We start from the raw sequence: 14293 nt of genomic DNA, 5'->3' as shown, positions 1-14293 counted from the left end.
GGTATTGTATGTATTTCATTTTCAGTGAGCTTCTCACTGGATGGTACAGGTATGCATTCGAATTATTATGAAATTTATCTATTAATCAAGCAAAAATAAAATATATACTTAACATTCACTTCACATCAACATTCATAATGACATAATATCAGACATATCTTATGAGATCAGAAGTTCCAAAATTTATAATGAATATGTAATTTACGTATGTTTAAGGGATTTTAATATTTTTATTCAACCTTTTGGAAGTATTAATATAAAAATTACTGCGATGAAAGATAAAATAGTTAGATTCACATAACTATTTTTTTAATTCGAAATTATAAAAATTTTGATAAAACGGTTTTAGAATACTGTTTGTTCCATTTATACACGATGAGAATTCACGTAGTAATAATATTTATAAAAATATCATATCATAAGTTTGGTTTATTATTTTAATAGCACATAGTTTAAAATATATGGTTGTTTACAAAAATTGCAAACAAAAAATTTTTACCAAACATGTGTAGTTGAAAATTGTAATAAAATATTCGAAGTTTTAATCGGAATGAATTCACTGACTGAAAAAAAGTACTATAAAACAAGAGAAAACGAGAAAATAATTACATTTCTTTGGAGAAATTTAACGTAAAGCAGGATGGTATAATGAAAAAGTTTCTAGATCTTTTAAAAAAAGTATCCGGTTCTTACAATAATAACTTGTTATTGCACTTTCTGTCAGTTACAATCCATGAATAACAATTATTCTTTATAACATAATGCCACATAAAATGAAACCTTATATTACGCAGTTTAGTGAAAATTTAATACTTTAAATATTACTATTTCGATAATAATTTTACTGCAGATTTATTTTTCTTCTTTTTTTATTTACAATCATTTTTTGAAATCATATATATAAATGAACAAGTGACTTACGCTTTTTTATTTATGGTAATGATATATTCATGAGTAAAAATATCAACATTGCAATTTTATTTAAAATGTGATTTATTTTACAAAACTTAATGCTAGTACGTAATAATTACTTCTTTTTAAAAATTTTTTGTTTTTTAGATTTTCCATCTTGGAATTTCAATTTAGTTGATGATTTATTCGTTTTCTTACCCTTCACATTTGCTCTGAAAGAAAAATAAATATTTTGTAGAATACAAGACTAGAAAAATAATTATGGAACTATCTATTATGATCAATAAAATCATTAGAAAATTTTCTATTGTTTTATGTAGCTTGTTTTGTCTATTGTAATAAATATATCCTACAATGGCATTACAAAGGGCGCTTATTGTACATCATCAAATTACAATACTTACTCATATCGAATTTTCTTTACATTTTTGCGGCTAGTATCTGTCAAGTCATTTGCAAAAGAAGACGCCTTTCGTTTTCGAGCTGCAAGTATATTATAATTGAGTAAATTTCCGAATAAGAAAAATTAGTACATATTCTAATTCAAATCTTGCCTTTTTTAGGATCGTGATTCCTTTCTGAGTCATCAATCATTGTTCTTATTTTTTTCTGTTTGTTATTTTTTTTCGCTAGTCTTGCTTGATAAGCTGCTACTTTGTTCAATTCTTTCATAGTTCGCTCTTCAGCTGGATCCAACTTTTGAGCGATCTTTTTAGATTTTTTTGCTTTTTCATCTACCATTTTGAGAGATTTGTGATTCTTCATATTTTTATCTTTTGCGTTTTTATTTTGTTTTTCAGTTAAATTCAATTTTTCTAAAACACACAGTTACAAATTAATTATTTTTACATAAAAATATTTTATTATGAAATGGATATCACTTTTATAAAAAATAATGTCACAGTCATTTATTTTATTATCGATTGAAACTTAGAGTTCCAAATATTTTCATAAAAATTACCTTTTTCTTGTTGTCTTTCATTTTTACTCTGGAACCATGATCTTTCACCTTTTTTATCCGATTCTTTAAGTATATTCTCTGCACGTTTCGCTTGATTTTCTATTTTTGCGATTTCCCGCTCTTGTCTTTCCTCCTCTAATATCTTTTCTACATTCTCCTCAAGTGACTTCAGTTTTCTATTATATTTTTCAATAATATCTGGAGGTATAATACGATTTTTGACTGGATTTTTGGCGTGCTTTATGACATCTTTGACTAAAGTACGTTCTTGTTCGCCAGCTAACGACACGGAAACTCCACCTCGGCCAGCTCTAGCAGTTCGTCCTACTCTATTTTATATAGTATAATTGTAGTTAGATATGTTAGAATACATACTTGGATACTATTTAAATAGTACATTACGATACAAGTGCGGGAAAGTAGATTCATTGTCTCGTGTGGCTTTTACGCCTGAGCGAAGCGAGGGTGGAAGGGTACACGAGACGAGAAACTCTTTCCCGAACATGTGCTGTACCGTATTTTTTGATACGACGTGTGGAAAGTGCGATTTTCAACGCACGTTTTCTGCCGAGCGTGCGGGAAAGACGCACTTTGCGCACGGAGTGTCGAAAAATATATTACCTGTGAATGTAATGTTGAAGAGTGGCTGGCATGACAAAATTGATAACTGTCTTTACTCCGCTAATGTCTAAACCTCTTGCTGCGACATCTGTTGCTAACAATACATCAATTTCTTCGTCTTTGAATTTCCTCAAATTTTCTAAACGCTGTGGTTGCGTCAAGTTGCCATGGAGTTCACCGACCTTGATACAAACAATTCCATTTTTGAAAGCAATACCGCCAAATAAAGAAGCAAAATTAGGCTAACTTACCTTGACTCCCAATAGTCCTAAAAGAATATGTAGCCTGTGGGCTTGTTTCTTTGTTTGTACAAAAACCATAACATGATCATGGAATGTTCTACAAATTAAGGCAGCCAATATGGGTTCACGGTCACCTTCCCTTTCTTTTCGAATCCTTTATCAAGGATTAAATATACATTATTTACACTGTGGCCATTTAACATTTATTAATAAATAATTTAGTTCACCTTATAAACTCCTGACGTAAATTGAAAGCAACATCTTGGTTGCTGTTCACAAACACTTTAACAGGTTTATTAAGAGATACTGCAGCGAGATCTTTCACTTCTTCCGTCATAGTTGCAGAAAACAAAATCGTTGAACGAGATCGCGAACATTGTCTAACTATGTGCTTCATTTGCTCTGCAAAATATTCATCTAACATTCTGCAAGCAATTGTGATTAGAGATTGGTAAATTAAAAGCAATTATTTTTAACCAACTTATAAAAATCAATGTTACTTACCTATCTGCCTCATCTAAAATTAAGACTTCAATTGTATCTAATGAAAAAGACGGTGTATTTGTAAGATGATCAATTAGTCGACCCGGAGTTGCTATAACAATATCTGGATTTTTTCTAAGTATACTTTCCTGTAGAATGAAATAGCAATAGCCATTAAAGTTAATTAAAAGAAAAACCATAGATTTAGTGTTTCTTAGTTATAACTCAAATCATATTTTAAGTTTTCTTTCACCTGAATTTTTAAATCTAAACCTCCTACTGATAATCCAACTTCAATTTCAGTAAATTGAGATAATTGTTTGGTTACTTGGTAAACCTGAACACCTAGCTCTCTAGTAGGTACAAGAACTAAAACTCTGGTAACTGCAGTTGCATCAACTGGCTTGTACAATAATCTTTCAAGTGTAGGTAACATGTAAGCTGCTGTTTTACCAGTACCAGTAGCAGCACAACCACAAATGTCTCTGCCCATTAATGCTACTGGGATAGTTGCAGCTTGAATAGGCGTTGGACTAACAAAGTTCATAGATGTAATAGCCTAAAATAGAACATTTGGTGCATTAGTATAATGTTACATGAATTAAACATAATATTTTAAAGTGAATGGTTAATGATATTTCAAGTGAGTGATTGTACCTTCAACAATGGTCTTGACAAGTGCATTTGTTGAAATGATGCTGATATGTCATAACTGGAGCACTCTTCAAATTCAACAAGATGATTTTCGTCTTTAGCAGCCTTTTGCTTTTGAAATTTTTTATCCTTGGTCTTGATGGAGTCTGAAATTTTCTCATTTAATTGTAACAGTTACAGAAAATACATTTAAGGATTTTAAGTGAATTTGGTTTATTTTATGAAAAGCAATCTAAGAAAGAATTTGGAAGCTAGATTTGTAATATACTTGCAAATTAGTGTATTAAAGTAATTGAATTATTATATGCATAACTTGAACTAACCTTTTCTTAAATCTTCTTCTGAAACAAATATGTCATTTGCACTCTCCATCTCTATAGGATTACCTGCTGAATCATTCTAAAAACCCAAGTCAATGACAACAAATTAAATGCGACCTACGTTGTGTTTTACAACATTATTGCAATAAGTAGCCTTACCTGTTCATTGTGTAAACTTCGAAATTTATTAATTTTATCATCAAGTTTCGTTTTAACTTTTCGTTTGATGTATTTGCTAAGGTCATTCCAAGTATCTTTGTTATAATCTTCTATGCTAGTTATAAATTGAAAGTCTTCGATATTATTTTTTTTATCTTTTTTCTTCTCTTTTTTACGTGGTTGGAACTAAAACATTTTTTAAAAATAAACAATTATCCGCAATCCAAAATGCAACTCAAGAATCGCAGTTACGCTGTAATAAAAACAATCATAATTTTTACAAATAAAAATTAAAACCTTACATCGTCCTCTTCATCAGATGGTTCTGAAAAATCTGGGACTTCTTGATCATCTTCGATAGTTTTAATTAAATCAGCCATCATATAATTTTTTTAATGAAATCTTGATTGCAATATACAAAGCTTACATTATATTATAAAATAAGGTTAGGTACGATGACATACACATCGCAATTCGTCAACCACGTGTAGGTTCAGGCGATTCTGTCACAAAGCTTCCAGCAGTTGCCTTCAGACCTCACAATTTTCGCTCCCGCTTTACGAAAATTGTGAGGTCCAGTGACGGGTAAATGACAGCTAAAGGAACTCAGTGGGAAATCGACCATAAAAAATTATAGAAAACTGCGCGTGGTTAACAAAGATAGCAAAAATTATTTATAACTCCACGTAATTTCATTTTCAGTGATAAAAAAATTATCAAAGTTGATCACTTACAGATTATCGATAACTTTATCTGCTATAGAGTTTTAATAAAGTTTTGAGAGAAATAAATCTGTTCAATTGTTAGCAAAAATTACACGCAGTGTTTTTTAGCCAATCAAAATATTATTATAACCATCCGTTAGAAAATAAATATTATTTCTCACTACAGTCATATACATATATATGCATCTGAAAGATCAGTCGATAACATAGATCTGTACACTTTTATTATAGTAAAGGCATATACTCTTATAAGAGCTGTATTAATAGGAATGGATTATTATTTTAAACAACCGTCAATGCCAACTATTAATTAGAAGTAAATTTTTTTATTCTAAATATAGTTATTGAAAAAATAAGCCATTCCTATCATTTCACTTATACACTGGCATTCTTATAGGAAGGTATTGTCTATGTTAAAGTAGTTAACATTACTGTATATTTGAAAAATACCCCTTGCTTATAGGTACAGCCTTTTTCAGAAGGTAGTACTTTTTGAGCCTACACGTCATCCTAAATATTTATTTCTTCATAACGGATAATTATAATGATATTTTGATTGGATACCCTCGTGAAAATTTGAAGTAAAGATCTTGAATAAGAACTTGAGTAAGAAATTGCATAAGAAATATTGTAAGAACTTAGCCAAGTCCTTAGGCAAGTTCTAGTAAGTGTTTTTCATTTTTCGCAGCTCTCACAATGGATAAGTTCTTGTTCAAGAACTTGTGTAAGAAATTGCGTAAGATCTTGATGACTATTTTGTGGAAATAAATTATTTCTAATATTTTACTTTTAATATTAATTGTTTATCATATTGTTACGTTTTCGTATAATCAATAAAAATACGTAAATAATACAAATTAAAACTTTATTGAAACACGAGCGTGATGCTTTCAATTTGACGCTCAGGCGTGAACTAACTAAATAACAATATTTATTCTGACGTTGCCGTGGATACAAACGTACGAATTCGATATTATAAATCGCATTCGTAACACTAGCCCCTCCTTTGAAAAATTGTCGTCCTCGACAATAAGAAAATCTTGAACTAAGCGGGTTAAACCGTCTTCAACCAATGATAGCTCCAAGGTTGCCCAAGATACCAAATCTTCGAGCACAGCCTAACCAACATTCCAGAAGAAAACTGGGACCCGTCTCTTGATTCTTGAATCTTCTCTCTTGACTCCAAGCAGGTTGATCTTCAATCTTCTAATAACAACTCTAGGCCCCAAGCCAATCATCATTCCAGAAAATAAAGGACCCGTTTCTTGAACGCCAGGAAATTTCGAAAGGAGTATATTATGGGGGACATATAGAAAATTGAACTTGGTTGGGAGTTGACGCTCTGTGGTCCAACCCAAGTTCGTGTTCTGGCATTTGCCCACAGCTTGAGGAAAACCACAGCACCAAAAACGCAAGCAGAACAGTTTTCCAATTAACGACGGTCAACGTATTTCGCAAGTTTATCAGCGCGGCGACGACTTGATCTTTTTTTTTTACGTTCTGACGGACCAATATACTAGATTACTCCCACTCCTTTGAGATTGTCGTCCCAACAATCTCTTATCGCGTTTTCTTAGCCTTGTAATTTTTGAATGAAACAAAGCACATACGCGACCTTATAGGTGCAGCTATAATATATGTAGGAAAGTACTTGAAAAATCAAAAAGTGACTCGAAATATTCAAGGGCGTTCTAAAAAAATTGTTAAGAGTTAGTAATTTTTTAAAACTCGCACACGTTTTCACCATATTTTAGTTTTTGCAAAATTTTTCCTGGATACATCAATTATCATTTCATACTTCTAAAACATATAAAATGTTAATATATATATATATATATATATATATATATATATATATATCCACTGAAACAGGAAAAATAATGAGGCTGAATAATGCTATTGCGTTTACTGTTATTATTTGATCATATTATCCGTCTCGCTTAATATTAAAAGTTTTGTGAATTTGCCCATATTTTATATAAAGATTATTCAAATCACGCAGAAATTTTTTATTTAAAAAAACCCACAAAATATTTTTTGCAATAGTTATATAGTCTATTAGAAGCTTTTAAAAAAAATCATCAAGAAGAATGGCACGACATTCAGCTTTTAGAAAAATTCGTTAAAATTATCACATTTGCTACAGCACGCTTGTTACGTTCGCCAAATTAAAGTTTAAGAATTTTTTATTCTAGTTATAATTTGCTAATATGTTAAAACACGCAAAAATAATGAAAACCGAAAAGCTTTGTTTAAAATTCTGTAGAAAGAAATCTTTAAAAAATGAAAAAAATAAAAAGCAAACAAATATAATTTTTCAGTTATTTTTCGGTTTCGATTTCAATCGGTTATTTTATTATATTTTTTTACTATATTTTATTGTATTATATTTTAAAAATAATTTTTATATATATCTTTTCATATATATTAACAAAATGTATTTAACATATTGTAACAAAATGTTACAATAACTATTTTGCTATATATTATTTTTGTAAACATTTCGTACATAGTTTTCGTAAGTATAAATTTATATAGTGGACGTGGAAGACAGACTGTAAAGATTCCTGTTTTACTCTTATTTAATTATTACATAGACATTTTTCCAATTTAATAAAAAAATTAAACCATTTTTTAAAATGATCCGATGTTCTTATAATTCATTAAAATTATTGATTTAATTAAAAATATTGATGTTTTTATGTAAAATTGAATTTTTAATTTTGAGTTTTTAATTTTCCGCCAAGTAATATCTTAACATGTATGAGTATGACAGATATATGACTCCCCTGCATACGACATATATATATATATATATATATATATATATATATATATACGAGGTTAGTATAGAGGATACCGTGTTCCCAATTATTAGTCGAAACTCGAATGCTTCTGGCGGGAAAGTGTTTGTTACAGCCGGCTTTCTTCTTTCATTCGCGAAGAATCGAGTATAACCTTCGGAAAAATATTCTTGGATTTATTTCAAAATTAATTCATTTAGACAGTCAAAAGATGGGAATTCTAGGACTTGCAAAATTAATTGCTGATATTGCTCCAGAAGCTATTAAAGAATGCGAATTAAAACATCTTTTTGGTAAATACGTAAATATTGATTATTCTTTTCGAAAATAATAGTTTAATCAAAGCATTCCCTTTTAATAGGTCGAAAAATTGCCATCGATGCTTCTATGTGTTTGTATCAATTTTTAATAGCAGTGAGGGCAGAAGGTGCTCAATTGACTTCTGTTGACGGCGAAACAACAAGGTATTTATAGTACAAGTTTAATATATTACTTATAATACCTACCTAAATACCAACCATCTAAAGTTAAAAATCATTGTTATAATAAAAAAGAATTATTATAATTTTTCAGTCATTTGATGGGTACATTTTATCGTACTATAAGGTTGGTTGAAAATGGCATAAAACCTGTTTATGTTTTTGATGGTAAACCACCAACATTAAAAGGTGGAGAATTAGCAAAACGTGCAGAGAGGAGAGAGGAAGCACAAAAGCAATTACAAGCTGCTGAAGAAGCAGGTAGGAATTCAAATTTAGTATTAACTGAAAAGATATGTGTGGTAAAATTGTAATGGATACAATGTTTACATCTAAAAAACTTAACTTAATCACAATATAATTATGATGAATCACAATAGACTGACTGATAATAAATTAATTTACTATTTTTAATTTAGAATAGTAGATTGAAATTATGCATAATGACTTATGTTAATATATTAAATGTAATTGAAAATAAACCATTTTAGGTAATATTGAAGATATTGATAAATTTAATAGAAGATTGGTAAAAGTAACAAAACAACATGCAGAGGAAGCAAAACAATTACTCACTCTTATGGGGATACCGTACATTGATGTAAGTCAATAGAATACAGAAGATCAAGGCAATAAATAAGATATAATAATTGTTTCAGGCTCCATGTGAAGCTGAAGCTCAATGTGCTGTATTGGTAAAGTCAGGAAAAGTTTATGCTACTGCTACAGAAGATATGGATGCTCTAACTTTTGGGTGTAATGTTTTATTACGCCGATTGACATTTAGTGAAGCTCGGAAAATGCCTATTCAAGAGATACACTATGATAAAGTATTAAATGGCTTAGGATTAACTAGAGATGAAGTAAGTCTGATTAAACTAATGGATTTTGATAGGTAAAAGAAACTGATATTGTAATTAAAACAAACTCGAAGTTTATAGATTTATGTATAATGTTGGGTTGTGATTATACTTCAAGTATAAAAGGAGTTGGCCCTAAAAGAGCCATAGAGTTAATAAAAAATTATAAATCTCTTGAAAAAATTTTGGAAAATCTGGATAAAAATAAGTTTCCAGTGCCAGAGGATTGGAATTACAAAGATGCAAGGCAACTTTTTATTGAACCAGAAGTTCAAGATACGCAAGAGATTGATGTAAATTACTCTGTTTTATTTAAGTTATAATATAAATTATATTGAAATATAATTTACATTCAATTAAATCTTATACTTTGATAAATATTTTTTTCCTTAGTTGAAATGGAATGATCCAGATGAAGAAGGCTTAGTTAAATTTTTATGTGGAGATAAACAGTTTAACGAGGAAAGAGTAAGAAATGGAGCAAAGAAATTATTGAAAGCTAGACATGTTGGAACACAAGGAAGAATAGATTCATTCTTTAAAGTTCTTCCTAATTCTAATCCAACACCAACAAAGAGGAAGGTAAAATAAACCTTGTCTAGAACTGAAATATTTATTATATTACATTTTTTTTAACTGTTATTTTTTTTTCAATGACAGGCTGATGAAAAAAAGACACCAGCCAAAAAGGGAAAAACCACTGGAGGTACTAGAGGACGAAAACCAAAGTAGTCAAAAAACAATTATTAACTTTATTTTCTTTATTATTAATTGCATGAATTATAAAATTTAGTGGTTTATACAATTATTTTTAGTGTGGCTTTTCTCAAATGTTCATACAAAATATTTGCATAAAATTTTGTACATTTTTAAATTAATGAATAATTTTTAAAAAATATACTTAAAACTTGAACTATAACAATTATTTGTATTAATTATTTTTGCAAAATATTATGCATTAATACAGATTGACTTAATAAAAGTTCATATTTATAACAACGCTATAAAAGTCTAACAGATTATCAAAATAGTTTTTTCTTATTGCAAGATTCTTATAACTGAATTCGAAATATAAATATTCGCTGTATACGAATGCAGTGAATTTTGAAAAATACCAGTTTTATCAGAATCGTCTAGAAAATTCAACAATATGTACTTTGTGCATTTAAACGTAAACAAAAAGTTAAAAATCAACTTTTTTACCAATATCTAACCAAGGAAAATCATGATGTACATAATTAAAAATTATTAACTGTGTTATATACATTTTTATATTACTATCTATTATTTTAACGCTACTCAATTTAATAGAATTAATATGTTCATTTAAAATACATAATCTATTGTAGATATAATGTTTTAAAAATTCGCCATTAAAACTTAATGACAGTACTACCAATTGCACTAAAATCCACAATGTGAGCCATAGCTTGGTCAATGTTGTGTGGCGCATAGATTTTGTGCAAAACTGGTTTAAGCTTATTGGCATCAGCAAGTTCTTGCAATGATTGTAAATAGGAACTGTTCAGTTTAGATCCCTCTTTCCAATGATAAGTACTGACACCTAAAAAGTACTGTAAAAAGATTTAAAATAATCATTAATGAAATTGATAAAGTATTTAAATATGATTGCCTTACCTGAAACAGTAACTTGATTCTTATACACCCTGAAAATAAACTTCCACTTACATATCCTAATGAATCAGATGCTAAATATTCAGGTATTGTTGATACATAAGATCCATAAGGTAACATGTATTTTTTCAGACTACTTTCATGTTTAAGTTGTCCACCAGTGTAGAAAATGGCATCATATCTGTCGAAAAATGAAATAACATTAAATTTATTACATAAATTTCATAAAGAAACTGTCGAAAAATGAAATAACATTAAATTTATTACATAAATTTCATAAAGAAAATAATACATGTCTAAAATCTGTAATGCAATATAAATCTATTTACTTATTGTGAAGCTCCAATTCTTTGGATGCATCCAAATCATTTAAAAAGATTATTTCTTCTGCACCTAAAGCCTTTATTATTGGAGCAGCTTCAGATCTGCATGTTGCAACAACGTAACCACCCCAAAGTTTCACTAGTTGTATTAAAATACAACCAACAGGTGTAGTTCCTCCATAAACTAATACTCTAACAATTAATTTTTTAAATTATTGTTATCTTTCTGTATTTTATGTTAAAGAGAAATTCGTTAAAATACCTTTTACCCTTTGCATTTCCTTCTTTGATAACAGAACCATTAATTAAAGCATCCCAAGCTATGCAGCCACTGTAAGGCAAACTGGCAGAGGCTTCATAAGGTAGTATTTTTGGCATTTTTGCGACTCTATTTTCAGTTACAACAATATACTCTGCCATTGTCCCTGTAGACCATGATGGTACTGCTAAAAATACTTTATCACCAATATCAAAATTTATCACATTTTGACCAATATCTACAACAACTCCAGCACAATCTCTACCAAGAATTACTGGTAAGTCTTTATTTTTCTGTAATTTTAATAAACAAATCTTCAAATAATGGAAAAATTCTACAATGTTTGATGATTTTTCAGAAAATAGTAAATATTTACTGATATAATGTGAGGTACTAACTTACTCCTGAATTTAAAAGTCTTCTATAAGTTCTTGAATAACCAGAACAAATTTTTATATCTACATCATGAATACAAGCAGCTTTAACTTGAATCAATAGTTCATTTGACTTTTTGATCGTGGGCATTTCAGAATCATCAATCGTTGACACCCCCTATGTTATTATCATTTTAATTTTAATTAAAGTTTGCAAAATTTAATTGTACTACGTTTTACTAAATTTAATTACTCACCTCTATACCAACATAATTATGGCAAACAATTGCTTTCATGTGATGAAGATGTCGAGGATTATACCAATTCAAAGCTAATGAATATCCAAATAATGTTCCAGCAAGTAAGCCAGTTAGAAAGTAAATTAATTCTCGTTTAGAAACTAAAAATGTAAAGTTTGATTTTGTTTGTTTTCCAAAAAAATTAACAAAAAGTAAGGAATGAGAGTAATTAAATTTATTCTATAAGACCAAAGTGTACCTTTTAATGTTAATAAATCTCTTAATTGTTGATGAACATATCTGGCATTAAAACTTATCGATGCCAAATTATATTGTAATGTTTGAATTTGCTTTTGACACCACAAACAAACTTGATAAATGAATTCTCTGACTTCTAGCCCATGTAAATCATTACTAATACTTTCAAGAAGTCTTTGACCTTGACATAACCATGTAGTCACTAATTGCTGACATTGTTGTGTGGTTACAGATGCTTGAATCTGTGATTAAAACATTTTTAAACATTAAAATAGCTTGAAATATTAAATATAAAATGATTTTCTGTCAACATATTCAAGGTAATATGAAACTTATATGACTACTATATTATTTTTGAAATTTGTATTGTATTTATTCTTAATGTCAAGAAAATTAATGAAATATTAACTTAAAGGAATTATGATGCAGAGTAAGATGAATTATATATTTTAAGCCGAAAATTCTCAATATAATTAACATAATTTATTTAAAAATACTGTAATGTCTGATAAAAGCATTATGTTTACAATCACAATCATAATATTAAATAATAATTCAACAAATTGAAGAAAGGCTTGTGTAAATCGTAATGTGATTGATAGAAAATCTAATTTTAAAACTAAACCTATATCAATTTCACTTGGAATGATTCTCAAGTTCTGAAATCAAGGTCAATGATTTATGAGCATTGATGATCTGTGATGAATAGACGTAAACAATTAGAAAACTATGTATTTTGCGTAATATTGAACTTTGTTACCTGCAGAGCTTCCAGTTGACTGGATAATCGAAATAAAATTTCGTCCATTGTTGCCTTGCATTAATATGCTTGATTTGTTTTATACAAATTCTATACAAACGAAAGTTGAGGCACTAGCCAAAATGATAGATATATATATTTTATTTCAATAGAACTTCTTTGGCGACGTACGCGTCTTGCTTAGAGCGAAAATGTGTTTACTGAATAAATATAAAATCAGTCTTAAAATATTACGACATAAATAACTGATTAGTATTCAACTTGAAATAGTTACCAATGTTTTGTTCGCATTTGGTGTTTTGTATATGAAACTTTTATTTTTTTCAATACAATAAATATAAAATTATACATGATCTATAAAGTTGCAAATTGTACAAACGTGTTTTAAAGCTTACTGCTACTTTACTAAGTAGGTATATTGTATTTTTTTTTCTACATGATACATATTGCCACTTGCCGTATTCATATCGTAATATGAAAATAGTATTTCGATTTTCGCCTTTAATGATATAACAGTTAAACTGAAAATACCACGTGGTTTATATCACGTGATAATGACTGCTTGTATGTGTTTTTAGGTATTATTTTTGAAAATGTGACATTTTGTGTATTTATTAACATATTACTTGAGTGATGAAATATGTGTTTTTAATTATATTCATAAGAATCATCAAATAATGCATAAACTATCCCATCGACAAAATGAGAATTTTCAACTATAATTATTTAACTTAATCTTTTAAAAAATGTTACGTCATCTTACGTATGTATGTTATGCTACACATACGGAGTTTTCATGAGCTAAAACGTTTTCTCCCTTTTTCCGGATTAAGTCTCCGCTTGAAATTTTATTTCCGGATTTTCCGTTTTTAAGAAAATTGCGAAAAAAAATCGGGCGTTCGGACAGAGCGCAACATGCATTAAACATTTTTCTCCTGTTTAAAAAGAAATAATATCGATCGTGGGTGATAGCTCCTTATTCCAAGATTACGAAACAATTTTCCTTTTGTCGATTTTCTATCCAAAATTGAGGAAAATGGAAAGATTAGTAATATGCGGCAGTTAGTCGATAAAACAGGTCAAACATTTGCCAATCACTAGATATCCCTATGTGAGTTCTACAGTGCGTACAGTCACTGTATTATTCAAAAAATGAAAACCGAAAAATGAACATTTACTATTATTTACAATAAAATTGTGGTAGTTATATTTTTACACCATTTTT

At 28.9% G+C, this 14293-nt stretch overlaps 3 protein-coding genes across 4 annotated transcripts; 1 reads left to right on the top strand and 2 right to left on the bottom strand.

Annotated features, from left to right (window-relative positions):
• Positions 1 to 872: 872 nt before the first annotated feature.
• On the bottom strand, positions 873 to 4860 carry LOC131667480 (probable ATP-dependent RNA helicase DDX27). The gene is made up of 13 exons (XM_058940910.1): positions 4655 to 4860; positions 4353 to 4538; positions 4197 to 4272; positions 3877 to 4019; positions 3473 to 3778; positions 3241 to 3368; positions 2964 to 3161; positions 2746 to 2890; positions 2495 to 2676; positions 1874 to 2202; positions 1467 to 1727; positions 1317 to 1395; positions 873 to 1124 (listed from the first exon to the last, which is right to left on the bottom strand). The coding sequence occupies exons 1-13, from the start codon at positions 4733 to 4735 to the stop codon at positions 1028 to 1030; spliced, it is 2211 nt and encodes a 736-aa protein (XP_058796893.1). The 5' UTR covers positions 4736 to 4860; the 3' UTR covers positions 873 to 1027.
• A 3095-nt stretch (positions 4861 to 7955) lies between these two features.
• LOC131667455 (flap endonuclease 1) lies at positions 7956 to 10139 on the top strand. The gene is made up of 8 exons (XM_058940879.1): positions 7956 to 8174; positions 8243 to 8345; positions 8455 to 8621; positions 8852 to 8961; positions 9020 to 9223; positions 9295 to 9513; positions 9614 to 9802; positions 9881 to 10139. The coding sequence occupies exons 1-8, from the start codon at positions 7967 to 7969 to the stop codon at positions 9950 to 9952; spliced, it is 1272 nt and encodes a 423-aa protein (XP_058796862.1). The 5' UTR covers positions 7956 to 7966; the 3' UTR covers positions 9953 to 10139.
• A 61-nt stretch (positions 10140 to 10200) lies between these two features.
• On the bottom strand, positions 10201 to 13566 carry LOC131667454 (reticulon-4-interacting protein 1, mitochondrial-like). 2 transcript variants are annotated; one of them, XM_058940878.1, is made up of 9 exons: positions 13343 to 13566; positions 13069 to 13268; positions 12310 to 12550; positions 12069 to 12142; positions 11840 to 11989; positions 11441 to 11730; positions 11185 to 11370; positions 10859 to 11036; positions 10201 to 10794 (listed from the first exon to the last, which is right to left on the bottom strand). In XM_058940878.1, the coding sequence occupies exons 2-9, from the start codon at positions 13114 to 13116 to the stop codon at positions 10594 to 10596; spliced, it is 1368 nt and encodes a 455-aa protein (XP_058796861.1). In that variant the 5' UTR covers positions 13117 to 13268; positions 13343 to 13566; the 3' UTR covers positions 10201 to 10593. The 2 variants fall into 2 exon arrangements, with proteins under 2 accessions (XP_058796861.1, XP_058796860.1); XM_058940877.1 differs by having other exon boundaries at positions 10220 to 10794; positions 12069 to 12211.
• Positions 13567 to 14293: the final 727 nt, after the last annotated feature.

This window comes from Phymastichus coffea, unplaced genomic scaffold (assembly GCF_024137745.1).
Source record: "Phymastichus coffea isolate CEN01 unplaced genomic scaffold, Cenicafe_Pcof_1.1 PCOF00066, whole genome shotgun sequence".
NCBI classification, from domain to species: domain Eukaryota; kingdom Metazoa; phylum Arthropoda; class Insecta; order Hymenoptera; family Eulophidae; genus Phymastichus; species Phymastichus coffea.
Note: the sequence above shows the minus strand (reverse complement) of the source record. Positions and strands in the feature narration are given on the sequence as shown.